Below are 14,477 nucleotides of genomic sequence, written 5' to 3'. Positions count from 1 at the left end.
TTTTGGGATATTTGTAAAGCAAGAGACTAGTTATCTTGAATTTTGATTATTGTATTTACTGTGTTATGCTTTCACGTTCCATGAACTAAAGGAATTCACTACACTGCAAACGTTTGGATGATGTGGTTTTCACCTTACCATTTCCCAGGTCTTTTTTCTTTTTTTAAAGGGGCAAAGTCCTTTGGAATGACAGCAAGACACGATTTAACAATATAATTATAGCCTGACAACTTGCAAAAGAAACAAATGTTCATATATTCAAGGAGACCAGCAATAGGTAATTAGATTCCTGTACAGCTTTGGGCAATGGTTAGCACTAAAGAAATAGCAGCAGTGCGATCAAAAAGTCACAGAAGAGACGCTGCCTCCGGTTATCTATCAGCCATAAGGGAGAGACGCACAGGCTCCCATAGGTCCTATTTCCTAACTGATGGGCTGTAGGAGAATTGTGGTAATTGTTCTGAATATATATAGCTCTTTCTTCAGTAAAGGGCAACCTATTTTGCTGTCCTCATTTCAACTATAAATCAGTGCAAGTCTGCATTTTTTTTTTTTTTCAAGAAGCCAGTCTGAATGAGACAATAGATTTTTTAAAAGTCAATTTAATGATCAAATGTACTGTAAAGTAAATTGCTGTTCCCTGGATGAAATTGCACCAAATTATTCCTATTGTCTTTCTATTTATTACAAGAAGACATGCAAAAATGAATCCTCAACAAATACAGTAAATGACTATAAATCTAATCTATAAGAATGCCTAAAGATAATGAAGAGACCACTTTATATGCCTTTGTCCAGAGACCAATACATGGTACAAAAAGGTCATTTAGAGATGTGTTTGAAGCATTTTGTCTTTGAAGATGTGGCTATATACTTATACCATATTTTTCTAATCCAAATTTTTTACAGAAATGTTTTTACCTTAAAATAAGCGGCAATGTATTTACAAGTAAATAGAGCATTAAACCTAAACAAAGTGAATAACATTTGTTTTAAATTAAAAAAAAACCAATTCCAATCTAAATATTTCCATCTTTCTAGCAGATTTGCCATGCTTAATTCTTAACTACCTTATTTGAGCTGGGTTGAATGAGTGGGCAAGGTCCAGATCCCCTCTGCACTGTTTCTGCTCTGGCCACAAAGCTAACTTTTAAAAAGCTCTACTTTACCATTTCAATAACAAAGCCTGAAATCCTGAGTTGCCATACTGCCAAACTTGACTGGAAAGATTGTCATCCTCATTCATGGCAGCGTTCCGATAGAACATGTGCATCTTGGAAGCTTGAGCAATTGTTTAAACTTTAGGTGAAAAGCAACAGCTGCCCAGGGAAGTGAACCATAAACAAAGCAGAAAACAAAGCTTTCAGCTAACAAGTTGCATTATCCTCCAAGAGAGCTTGTTGGGCATTTTCTCCTAAAAGTTTCTTAATAGAAATGACAGCTGAAATGTTTTTGGGGGAGATTTAATCAGTCCTGTCGCCACACAACAGAAGGCAGTATTTATGACACTACAATGCCATTGGAGAAAATGATACAGACAGTTAAGTCTTTTAAACCCCAGTGAGGGTGTACCCAAATTTGTAGTTTACTTAAAACAAACCTAATAAAATGGATCTACCACTCTGAGCACTCTTAATTTCCAGGTCAGTGAGTGATAGACACATGCTTTAAAAACAAAGCGTTGCATGACAGTAGTAAAGTATGAGATGAAATTCTGTTAAAATATTTGTTAGCACAGCACATAGATTTTTTTTTACTTACTGTTTAACGTGAATACATTAATGAAATGTTTACTTAGCACTTTATCTCAACACGAGTAGGATTAGCGAGAGCATAAAAGGGAGTTCTTGGGGTTCTGTTCTGTGTTCTGTGTTCTGTTGGTATCTGTGACTGAATAAACAACATTGATTTTGGACAGTTCTCCTTGCCTGGGCTCACTTATTAACTTACCCACAATACATAACAAATTGGCGACGAGGATGGGATATTGCTAACAAGGATTCAGCACAGTTAAAAATAAGAAAAGAGCAAAAGGATGGCGGCTATTGGAAGAGACGCGGGTTTTCAGTTCGATGAAAATTAAGAAAGTTCCAAAGTGTACCTGGATAGGCTTGAGCAGTACTTCTGTGGTAACAAAATCGCAGATGAGGGTAAAAAGAAGGCAGTATTTCTAACGGTGGTGGGCCGAAAGACACATGGCGTGCTCACCGACCTTATGTTTCCAGTCAATCTAGCGAAAAGGGGTTTGATGAGCGATACCGTTTTCATACACGGAACCAATTGGAAGGAGAAACTGAGTTTCTGGCACAGCTAAAGAAACTCAGTTCGGTCAATTGCCGTTTTGGGACATTTCTGGAGGAAGCTCTACGAGACCGGCTGGTTTGTGGACTCCGAATTGCCGAACTAAGAGACAGGTTGCTGAATCCTGCTTCTACGAAGGACCTAACGCTGGCTGCTGCTACAGAGATGGCCTCTGTCTAAGAAAGCATAAAGAAAAGCGCAAAGCAGTTTTCTCAAAGGCCAACTTTGTCTACAAACGCTATCAAGAGAAAGATGGCACCGATTGTCTAGAGGAGCCCGTGTTTTGTTATTCAGGAACGAGTCATACTTCAGATTCCTGCTACTTTAAGGATTAACAGTGTTGGGGTTGCTGAAAAACTGGACATGCACAGCGGGCTTGCATTTCAACTGCACCGAAGAAGAAAGCAGAGACTGCTGGAGAACGTGGCAAGACATGGGCTACTGGTGGGGCTCGCTACCTCCCAAATCAGCCAGTGGACACACCAGTCTCCAGCATTAACCACGAATTCTGAGAACAGTAATCGTGAGTCTGACTGCTATGTTGAATTGTACACTGTAAATTCTAGCAATGAATCTGAAAAACCGTACTATGTAAATGTTAATAATATAGTTGTGAGAATAGAAATAAGACACAGGAGCTGAACTTTGATTTCGGGAAAAAGTGTACAAACAAAAGTTTCCTAAGGTTAAGCTCTAGCCGACTGATTGTGTGTTAAAGACATATACAAATGAAATGCTTGATGTGTTGGGTAAACGAAACGTAAGTGCAACATACTGAGAAGAAATCTTTGATTTGGCTCTTGTAGTTACTAAGAGAAATGGCCTTGTATTGTTGGGTAGAGATTGGCTCAGCAAGCTGAAAGTAGACTGGAGAAAGATACTTTGAGTTACTGATGCAGTAGGAGCTCTGTGTAATAAGTACCAGTCTGTTTTCAGCCCTGAAATTGGTTGTGTGACCAGAGTTAAGGCTAGTCTGAGGGTGGCTAAAGATGCCACACCAAAATTCTGTAAAGCAAGACCAGTACCTTATGCTTTGAAACCAGCTGCAGAAAGCCTGTTCAAAGAGCTGGAAAAACAGCGTATAATTTCAAAGGTTCCACTGGGATTGTTTAAGTATAACCAACTATCGTATGGAGTAGCTAGTGCCCCTGCTGTTTTTCAGCGAATAATGGACCAGATCTTCCAGGGTCTGGAAGGAGTCATCTGTTATTTGGACGACACACTGATAACGGGAAAAAATGACAAGGAACTCCTGGTAAACCTGGAAATGGCGCTCTCGGCTAGGAAGTCACGGCATACGGCCAAGTGTAGTTTCTTCCAGGATAAAGTAAAATATCTTGGGCACAAAATAAATGCGCAAGAAATTGTCTCATCACTGAGAAAACACAAGCTGTTCCCAAGAATGTGCCAAAACGTAAATCATTCCTGGGCCTTCTAAATTACTATGGGAAGTTTATTCTGAATTTGTCCACCCTGATTAGCCCCATGACTGAGCTAATGCGGAAAAATGTAAAATGTAAATGGTCTAAGAGTTGTGATCGGGAATTCTGTGAAGCTAAAACCAAACTAACTTCTTCTAAAGTGTTAGTGCATTATGACCCGACGCTGCCAGTAGTGCTGGCGTGCGAGGCATCTCCTGTAGTAATTGGAGCAGTTATTTCACACATGTGTAGGGATGGCTCAGCGCGCCCCATAGCTTTTTCCTCACGTATACTGACTAAAGCAAAAAGAAACTACTCACAAATTGAGAAAGAGGCAATGGGTTTAATTTTCGGAATTACGCAATTCAAAGAATATTTGTGGGGAAGAAAGTTTACTCTCGTGACGGACCATAAGCCTTAGTTACGATTCTGGGTCCTAAAACAGGAGTACCGTCATTGGCGGCTGCCCATATGCAAAGGTGGGCATTGATGCTGTCTGCTTCTCAATATGACATCAGGTACAGATGATCTGAAGACAATGCTAATGCAGACGAATTATCCAGATTGCCGTTAGATGTAGAAAACCCTCCACAGCCAAATCCAATATATCGAGTCTCGTTCGCAGATGAGCTGCCAATTACAGTTAAAGAGATAGCAGCAGAGACGGATAAAGGTAATGTGTTGAGTAAAGTGAGGTACTATACACTCACAGGCTGGCCAAATACTGTAGATGAGGATGGTCTTATGCCTTATGTAAATCGGAAAACAGAGCTAACTAGAGAACTTCTGTGTTTTGTGGGGTTTGTGAGGGGTAATTCCAGAAAACATGCAATCAAGAATGTTAATAGAATTACACGAACAGCACCAATGCATTGTAAAAATGAAAATGTTAGCTTGCAGTTTGTTCTGCTGGCCAAGCTTAGATGCTGCTATAGAAACCGAATGTAAGGAATGTGACATGTGTAAGTGTAGCAGGAACTTACCTGCTGTAGCGCCTTGCCACTCATGGAAGTGGGATAGTAGACCATGGCAAATGATATATATTGATTACGCAGAGAAAGACAAACATACTTTTCTGGTGGTTATCGATGCATATTCTAGATGGCCTGAAGTAGAGCTTGTACCAAATGACCAGCAAAAACAATTGAGGTACTAAAGGAGTTATGTGCTGCCTATGGGTTGCCGGAGGAGATCATCTCCAACAATGAGCCTCAGTTTACTTCAGAAGAGTTTCAACAATTCCTCAGGATAAATGGTATTAGACATACTCGATCAGCTCTGTACCATTCAGCTTCCAACGGTGCTGCGGAATGATTGGTGCAAACATTCAAACAAGCTTTTGAGAAAAATAACAAACCCAGCTTGTCGGTACAGCATCGAGATGCAAATTTTCAGTTAGCTTATAGATCAACTCTACAGTCGACAACAAAGAAAACTCCAGCAGAGCTGTTTTTAAAGAGACAGCTTTGCACGCTTTTCTCATTGCTGAGACCAGACACATCACAACAGATGCAGCTTCAACAACAAAAACGAATGCAGTGGCGGAATGCAAATTCTAGATCAACACTCAGGTCTCTGCTTCATGAACAACAACTGGTACAAGATAACAGGGGAGGAGGAAACAAATGACAAAACAAAATAATTAAGAAGGTACTAGGTCCAGTAACGTACATGGTTTTGGTAGCAGGTAAACTGGTAAAAGAGACACATTAATCAAATGTGGGCTCTGAAAGAGAATGATGTATCCGAAATTGAAACAAATGAAAGAAATACTGTGTGGTATGATGATGATGATGTTTCTGTATCCACTGAGTCAATTGGCTGTAACACTGAAAATGTTGTAAATGTTGAAAGTGTAGGTAACGGTGAAATGCAAATGCCTGTAACTGTTTCAAATGGAGAAATGTAAATACCGAGTCATGTACAAGAAGTTCTGCTGTAACTCGACCCAAACGTAGCCGTAAGCCTCCAAATAGACTGAATTTGTAACTGAAAAAGAAAAAAAGGAAAAGACTGAAAGGGGGTTTTCTGCTAAGGGGGGAGGAGGTGTTATGTTTTGCTCTGCAGGTGCAGAGCGTTGTTCTCGTGGACAGCATGCACAAAATTGTTACAGTGTATATCAACACGTGTAAGGCTGCGTGTTAGCTGAGTGCAGCTCAGTACGTGTAGGGCCACGTGTTAGCTGAGTGCATCTCGACATGTATAGGGCCGGTGTTAACAAGAGTATAAAAGGGAAGACCTGTGTGCGCTTCTGAGTTCTTGGAGTTCTATTCTGTTCTGTGTTCTGTTCTGTTGGTATCTATGACTGAATAAACAATGTTAATTTTGGACAGTTCTCTTCGTCTGAGCGCACTTATTTCCTTACCCACAATATATAACAAGTGTAGCTCTGCTAAACCTCATTTTTACTGTTCAATCCTTTTCAACTTATGGTTTTTGTAATAGTACACCAACAAAAGTGGACAGTGTTTCAACATAAAATATAGAATATTTACTAACTGAACATGTACTAAGTACAAACACAAGTAGCACCAAATGGTAGAGTCAGTTCCAGTAGCAGATCTGCACAATGCTGTACAGCACCTATAATACCAACATGCAGCTTATTAAAGGGAAGTGCTAAACAAACACAAACAACAACATGTTATAATATGGCTTGTTCATTGATAGATATATTGACATATGCATGTCAGCAGTTAAAATATTCTTTGCTCGGTTTTGTTTTAAATGTAGTGCAGGATGCTAGAGAATGTTTTTCACGTTTTACCATCAGACATTGACTTTTGGAAAGCAAACAATCTATTGTAGGGCAATGCATGGTGCTGATAGGTTGAAACACTAAACGCCAGCCCTTACACAGATGATACATGACAATATCACAGGCAGTGCAGATCAACCATACACTGCTCCTACAGTAACAAGAGTACAGATGTGTTTGGCCGTACCAACACCACTTCCACTTCCTGCATCCTTAGGCACCAAAATAAATACATACATGAAAAATGATAAAGTATGTGAAATGTACCAGCCCCAGACCAATGGAGTCAAATGTCGCATTTTTTTTATTTTTGTCCTTATATAGAAAACTACAAAGCGGTATGTAATTCAATATGTTAACATAACATTATTCTGCATGTTTCATTCAACTTTATGGCGCAAAATGTGTTAATTCTATAGCAGGATGCAAACTTTTGGCCATAGCTGTATGTCAATGTCTAAGGTTTAAATATTCATAAAACGTAACCAAAATGCATGTCGCCATATTAGCTTATTAAAAAGCTAATATTAAAGTATGTTCTCATATCTTACATGAATATAGATTCATATTCATGAACCAAGGTGTATTCTTTATTTTTTTCCTGAAAACATTCAGATTAAAAACTATAATCAACAGTTTAAATAAAGCTTAACAGTTGTATTTATTACAGCGTGGCAATGTTGAATAACACTATTTGCCAGCTATTCATACCTTACAGGTTACAAGAACAAAGTTTCACTAGTTGGATGGGGCAAAACGCCTATGTTAAAAATATCGATAATGCATAAGATTTCCAAAGGAATTAAATATATTTTTAAACTACCTCCACCTGTGCGTATACAAGGTAGTAGTTATTGAAAAAAACTGCATCTTCCCCATCCTACCCTTTTATTTTCATTGTGTACCATTTTTTTTAACTATTAACTATTTTGAAAGCACATAATAAACAATATATTCAGCTGTATTACAGTTGCAGGAAAACTTATAGGCACTGGGTAACAAGATTAGCATGGCATTTAATCCTTAATTACAAATATTGTTTTGTCAATAATGATCTAAAAATATTTAGCCCTAAAGACAAGACATGAAAAAGAACATGGTATCAAACATCCAGTAAACCACACTGCTGATAAAGCAACACTGATAACGAGACCAGTTCGTCTTTTCTTGAGATGTACAGCAGTTCTGAGTTATCTTAAAATAAGTTACATGAACACTGGAAGCCATGCTCTCCAGTATTGCTTTTCTGGTCAGCTGTTTGAATGGGTCCATGTTTATAATGCTCTCGAATGAGGTGATCTTTTGGCACTGGATCACATTTAATTCTAAACATGCACATTTAACCTGATCCATACTGTAGTTTGTGGAAATATTTGTTCTTAAACTGTGTGGAGTCGGCGGTCAATGTATATCCCACATACATCCAGCCAATAAGATTAGCAGTCACTTAATAGGCAAGCGGGTAGAACTATTTTTAAGGAACTGTATTTAGAGTGTACGGTTTCATTGGCTGAGACGGAGATATCCAGCCAATGGGATCACTGTTATCCCAACCGCCCTCCCTCAAAAAATCTCACCGGCCCCTGGCAAAAGTCAGTAAATACATTAATAATTAAAAAATTAAAAATAAAATTGCATGACTGGGGCAACAGCCTGGTGGCCACAGTGTAACTGTGTTACATTGGTGAATATTGAGTTGTCCTTTTTATCAATCAGCATTTCTGTTTTTTACTCATTCAGGGACATAACGTACCTAAGTGTTTATTATTAAACAAATGTGATTTTAAATGATTAGTAAGCACACATGTTTCAATATGAAACCTGAACATTAATATCACCAAAGAACAACTAAGTTACATGCTTTTGATGAAAAAACAATTGAAGCCAACATCTTCACTGAAGTAAAATCAGGCTTGTGTGATTGTAAAATGCCACTTTTTGATATATTTACTACTGCTTAATCTAAGTTAAAAATAAAAGCTGTTGCTGGGAATAACTTGTTCATGGCCCAGCGGCAACATTACCCTAATTTTTAATTCTAAAACCCAACATTATTACATTTTCAATAACGGTCTGGTACTCTCTCTTCCTTACCTTTTAATAATGGTCTTATACTCACTCTTCCTTCAGATATTTTTGTGAGTAATAAATAAAAAATATATGCCTATATTTAAGTATTAATATTTCGTGCAGTCGTCTCCCTGACTGCCAGCCAAGTTCACATTCACTGCCAACACTTTTTCTTACTGTTAGATAACGTTAGCCATGGTGCCGACCCTGGGTCAAATCAATGTGTTTGAGCATGTAGAGAACATTTATTGTAAAGCAAACCAATGCCAAACACAACAGTGTATAATACATAAATAATGAACGAAAAAAGTTGAGGGGCACATATTCAAAGGGGGGGGGGGGGGGGGGGCATTAGGCGCCTATGTGTTGAATATGGACCCGCTGCTGCTTGCAATGATAACAATGGACCACTGTATACAAAATGTAATTATAGAAATGCAAAAAAATTGGGTAGAATTTAATGAAAAAATCGGGGGAAATCGGGTGGATTTTTTATATATAATCAAGAAAAAAAAGATATATTTGTGTAGAAATCTGGTTTTATTTAGAAAGAAATAAACAAATGCTTAAGCATAAAGTGTTGACAACAAAGTTGTCATCAACCGTTTTAATCCCCAACGTATGTATATTTCCACACATTGAGGTATGCAAACTTTTGATGACATTTATCTCTCTCCCCCCTCTCTCTCTTTCTCTCTCTCACACACACACACACACTGTATATGGAGGCATTTCTCTGTTCCAATCAAGTTTACTCCATGCTGTTTTACAAAGAGAAACAATTGACTGTAACATCTAAATGCTCTTGGCTTATACACAAACTCATAAAAATAACTAGGAAGAAAATTGTGCAATAAAAGCAAAAACTTTGAAGCTATATTGCTGTAATTTTGAAAAATCTAACATCGGGTTAAATCGGGTAAAACCCCAAATCAGAGGCCCTAATTATGATGAAGTATATTAAAGTATACAAAATTATGAAGTATGAAAAATATAGCTAAGGGAATAAAGTAAAAATAATTGATTTTGTACGATTACAGCAATAATGTTAGAAGAAAAAGGGACAGCCCAACTTTACAAAGGACACGGCCGCTAATCTATCATAAACCTCTTGTTAATCTTGCAATTTGCAATGATCATGATACTTAAAGAAAGACACTGTGAATGCTGCCAGTTGCTTTGTGTTTTCACTGTGGTTCTCTTCACGCTGACGACTCCCCTGCTGATTCTCTGTAAGGCTCTGTGCCCTGCTGGCAGCAGAAGAGGTTCTGCACCACATAAATCAGTTTTATCCAGCCTCACCCCCCACTCACTACTTCCGTTTAACAAATTACACTGATCACCGTGCCAATTCAACAAGTCCTCCTGCCAGAGCTGCCAAAATCCCTGGTTGTGGTCCCACACAGCTTTAGTGGGAGGCGCTGCTCCAGATTAAATACTTTTGTGTCCCTGAACTGTATATCTGAATAAGAGGAACATCTTTATTAACTCAATGCTCCCTCCTTAGTTTGCAATTCGATAACTCACACGATGGGCAATATTGACAGTAAACTGGTAAATTGTACTACCCAGTACTTTTCAGTGTAACAGCCCTTCACTAATTCACTGTCCTCAATATTTTTTATGATGAAGTTTAAAGACAAGAGGTCACACTACAAAGGTATTATTGTATGTATCAATTAAAATATTACTTCCAGTTCAGCACAGAACAGTACATCAAAGCATTCTACCTGCACCCAAAACATGTGCACATATTTTTATAACTCAATCTGTGATCCTGAATGTTTTACTTCTGAGATTTACAGATCTATAAATTCCCACATTTATACTAATTCATATTTTGTATCTGCCAGGTACTGCAGGCTATTGATCTACATTTTAGCCTTGTTTAGTATGATTCATGCTCTTTCATTTTAAAGTAATTGTTATTCTTTATGTGTACTTTACTTTTTTTTGTCTTTTTGTACTTACCTGTCCCTAAATGACCCAGATTTGAAGAAATGGGGATTGGTCACCCTGCTGCATTTTCTCTTTGGGTATTAATACATCTGAAGACCAATAAGGCACAAGGCTCTGCAGTGAATGTTTGCATTGGAAATGCTTAAGTGTAATATTTACTTAGAGTCACCTTCTTTGACGTCTTAAATATTGCACAGAACATTTTCTTACTGGTAGTTTTGTAAAAGTGAATACTTACTACTTGGCCTTCTGCCATTACTATAAGCAAAATATATTAAACTAAATTCTTAAAACCAGATTATATTACCAACACTGTTCTACAATGGCAGATGCTTCATTATAGGCCACTTCAGAATAAAGTCCTTCACAATCACATTGTATAAATATGACTTTTTTAAAGAGTGGCATCTAACCTGAGATTTCTACTCTCGTAATATAGAGTAAACGGTCTGTCTGGTAGTAACACCACTGGAATTCAGGGCTGCACTCAAGCTAGGCAATCATTCAGTGCTCCTAAACATTTGTTATTTTAACATTTTTTTTTTTTTTTGTAATGTGAGGATTGCACTGCAATGGCATACAGGTTATTTTGTTTCCAGTATGTGCTTGGACAAGTCAACAACAATTTATTTCATTTGTGAAACGGAGGAGATACAACATGGAGTTTAAAATAAACAGTTGTTTGGCGTGAATGACATTAGCCAATTAAATAGGTCCAGATAGGGATAAAAATAAAAAATAAAAATTTGGAAAACAACAATAAATATATTGTGATAGAGGAGACCCAAACCACATTCACTAAATGACATGAGTCCACTCTTACCCTAGTATGGTGATGATGATGTCATCACACAGTGAGATGAATGGTGTTGTCTATATTTGTTTCTGGATCTGCATTAGTCTAAAATAACCAGAATGAAATTCACACACACAAAAATCCTATAACTCAGCAAGACCCCAAACTGCAAGCTTATTGACCTTATCCTAAGCTTTATACAGATAAATGAGGGTAGGCATTTGTTGCAATGATTTTAAAGAAATCTAGTACTGTTTCTGATGCGGGGTGTACAGTGACATAAATAAATGTGAGATTATCATCAGTCCATGGCTCTTTCTACATGTTAGGATTTCCCCCTGACCGAGAGGTGCCACAAGTCCCCACCTTTGACAGAAAGACTGACACTCACCGTCAGAACGATGGATACAGGTGTGCTGGTTATCACTCAGGAAAAAGCCCTGTTTGCACAGACACTCATAGCTTCCCATGGTGTTCACACAGATCTGCTGGCAGCCACCGTTATTGTCAGCACATTCATCCACATCTGGAAATTAAAAGGAAAGAAGCAATCAGCGATGGAGAAACAGTTGAAAGTCTAATGCTTTGTTTAACCTAAATTCACAAAACTATAGACCTTAAAATTGCTACTGCAAGCACAGTTCATGGAATGTACAGTAGTAAACAATATTATGTATTTCAATATTATTAAATACATTAGTCTGAATAAGCTATCTTTTTAATTTACAATAATAAATGTAATTCTCTAAAAAAAATCAAATAAAGTACAGGTACAGTTGACAATCAACACATTTACATAGCTCAGGTATTCAGAATATTAAGTATTTGGAATAATAGACTATTCTGAATGCTCTGTATACATGCAGGTGGAATTCTCATATTCATTTCATATTCTGTGTTTACAGGGTAAACAGAATATTCCTTTTATGCCATTAACGCATGCGTACCTTGCTTCCCACTGCAAACCAAAAGAGTGCTGATTGTAGAATAGTTTGTTGATCATTGTAAAGAGCTGATGGTGTGGATGTATATTTCTGTTATTTGTTTTTGTTTTTTCAGATATGGACTCTAATATTTTGAGATTGTGTAGATACTTGTGGGTCTGAATTTTGTTCATGCAGACATGCACGCTCATGTCTTTATTAATAAAACAAGAAGACAGATTGAAGATGAGTTGCCCCTGTTTAGCCAAGCACATCAACAGAGCCTACAGTAAACAAATGTTCAGTAGAATAACCATAGTAAATAAATAAAGCAAATAATGTGTGTGTGTGTGTGTATATATGTGTATATATATATATATATATATATATATATATATATATATATATATATATATATATATATATATATATATATATATATATGTGTGTGTGTGTGTGTGTGTGTGTGTGTATATATATATATATATATATATATATATATATATATATATATATATATATATATAATTATACATATAAGTATCACATGCATAGTTGCTTTTTCAAATAGTATTTGACTGAATTTCTGCTATCGAGAGCTGTAATTGTATATAAATAAATACATAAAGGTATGCTTTTTTAAATGTAGATGCATATTTGCAGATCTACCATGTATTGATATTTGTTTACTGTATATTATTACTCAAATTGTAAGAGCATTTTATACTGTATCTATACAGTGCCCTGATACCTACTTTAGACCCAAAGTGGCACTTTAGAAAAATAAATAGATCATATGTATGTGATGGCTAATATATTATAATGTGATGGCACAGTGATAGAATTATTTTCCTTCAGTCTCGTCAGTCAGCTGGTCAGGGTAACTTTCTTCTTCAAACCCGATGTCCACCACGCTGTGAGAGAGTGCATCTCTTACATAACAAATACATTTTTAATTTTTGTTTTGTAATTTTTGCTACTTGCTAGTTATACAAAGCACTACACTTAATAAAACATTGAATACAACTCCTAGTTTTCTATACACTTGTAGTTAATTTTGTAATACAAGTAAACAGTTGTGTGAATAAACGCACCTACAGCAAAAGTGCAGATGTGGGAAAAGTTTGCAAAGAGGACAATGTACAATATGTGCTGCTTCTTCTAGTTTTAAAATGTTAAACTCAGGGTTTTTTTTTTTTTTTCCATTGTCTCCCGTTACATCACATGACGTGCACATGTTAAAGGTACACTGCTGTGCGGGATGCACTTTCACATGCTACACCGGGTCAGTGAAGGCAATGAGTGACTACCCAGTATGTCATTCATAAGGACAAAGCAAGGAAAATTTGCCTTTTCTTTTTTTTTAGCTTTATAGTACTGTCCTTTTAAAATGTACATCGATGATGAACTTGATCCACAGTGCTCTCAAATCCCCCTTCATGATTTTTTCCGCCTCCTTTTAAACATTTCTACACTCTTGCCATCAAGCTGTTTAACGACTTTAAAATCCTTAATAAAAGTGAGGTCTCCTCATCAGACCAAAAGCAGCTGTGTTTCCTCGCACGTGCCGTCATGTTTACTGCTGTATTTGTTATTGCACGTGTCTGTTGTGGGTTACGCATCATAGTCGGCACATGGCTTTATAATCCACTAGTATTCTGCATACTAGTGGAATTTGCCACCTCCAATATTCAGAATATACAGAGGTGGAATATTCCTTTTCGTATTCCAAATATGCCGCTTACATGGCGGAATATAGATTCTGATTATTCAGTATTCCAAAAATAGTGGAAAATTACTGGCCATGCAAACACACTGAGAAATTGATGTGCAAACAGCAGTGATGTGTACAAGTTTTTAATACAATTCTGGGGAATATCTCACACACAGAAGACCCATGACCCAGAGCCCAACATCCTTGGGAAACAGTTTTACACAATCAGAAAATTGTTTATGTAGCATGATATATGTGCAGAGATTATTAGAACATTAAGTATAGTCATATTTATTTGGATTCCATGAACACATAATCAAATAAAAATAAACATTCCACATTTGTTCAGTTAATAGTACAATTTCAAGAACTGCACGCAGAAGTGTGCTCGACTGTGCACTAGACCAGGTTAAAGGTCTGAGGTTATTAAGAGGTTAGTGTTGGTTATTGATGGTGAAATGTATACACACAGTACTGGATCAATTTATCAAAAATGACCTATGACATCAGGAAGTTATCTTATCCCATCACTGTT

At 37.0% G+C, this 14,477-nt stretch overlaps 1 protein-coding gene across 2 annotated transcripts in view; it reads right to left on the bottom strand.

Moving 5' to 3' along the window:
* LOC121319633 (signal peptide, CUB and EGF-like domain-containing protein 1) overlaps positions 1–14,477 on the bottom strand; it is a 138,422-nt gene that overhangs the window by 90,257 nt on the left and 33,688 nt on the right. For both annotated transcript variants that reach the window (XM_041257242.1, XM_041257244.1), the window contains exon 4: positions 11,697–11,831. In XM_041257242.1, coding sequence (XP_041113176.1) covers positions 11,697–11,831 — 135 coding nt within the window. The remainder of the gene's footprint in view (positions 1–11,696; positions 11,832–14,477) is intronic.

The sequence above is a fragment of the Polyodon spathula genome, chromosome 8 (assembly GCF_017654505.1).
Source record: "Polyodon spathula isolate WHYD16114869_AA chromosome 8, ASM1765450v1, whole genome shotgun sequence".
Lineage (NCBI taxonomy): Eukaryota > Metazoa > Chordata > Actinopteri > Acipenseriformes > Polyodontidae > Polyodon > Polyodon spathula.
The sequence above is the reverse complement of the archived record's forward strand: the minus strand, read 5'-3'. Positions and strand labels throughout refer to the sequence as shown.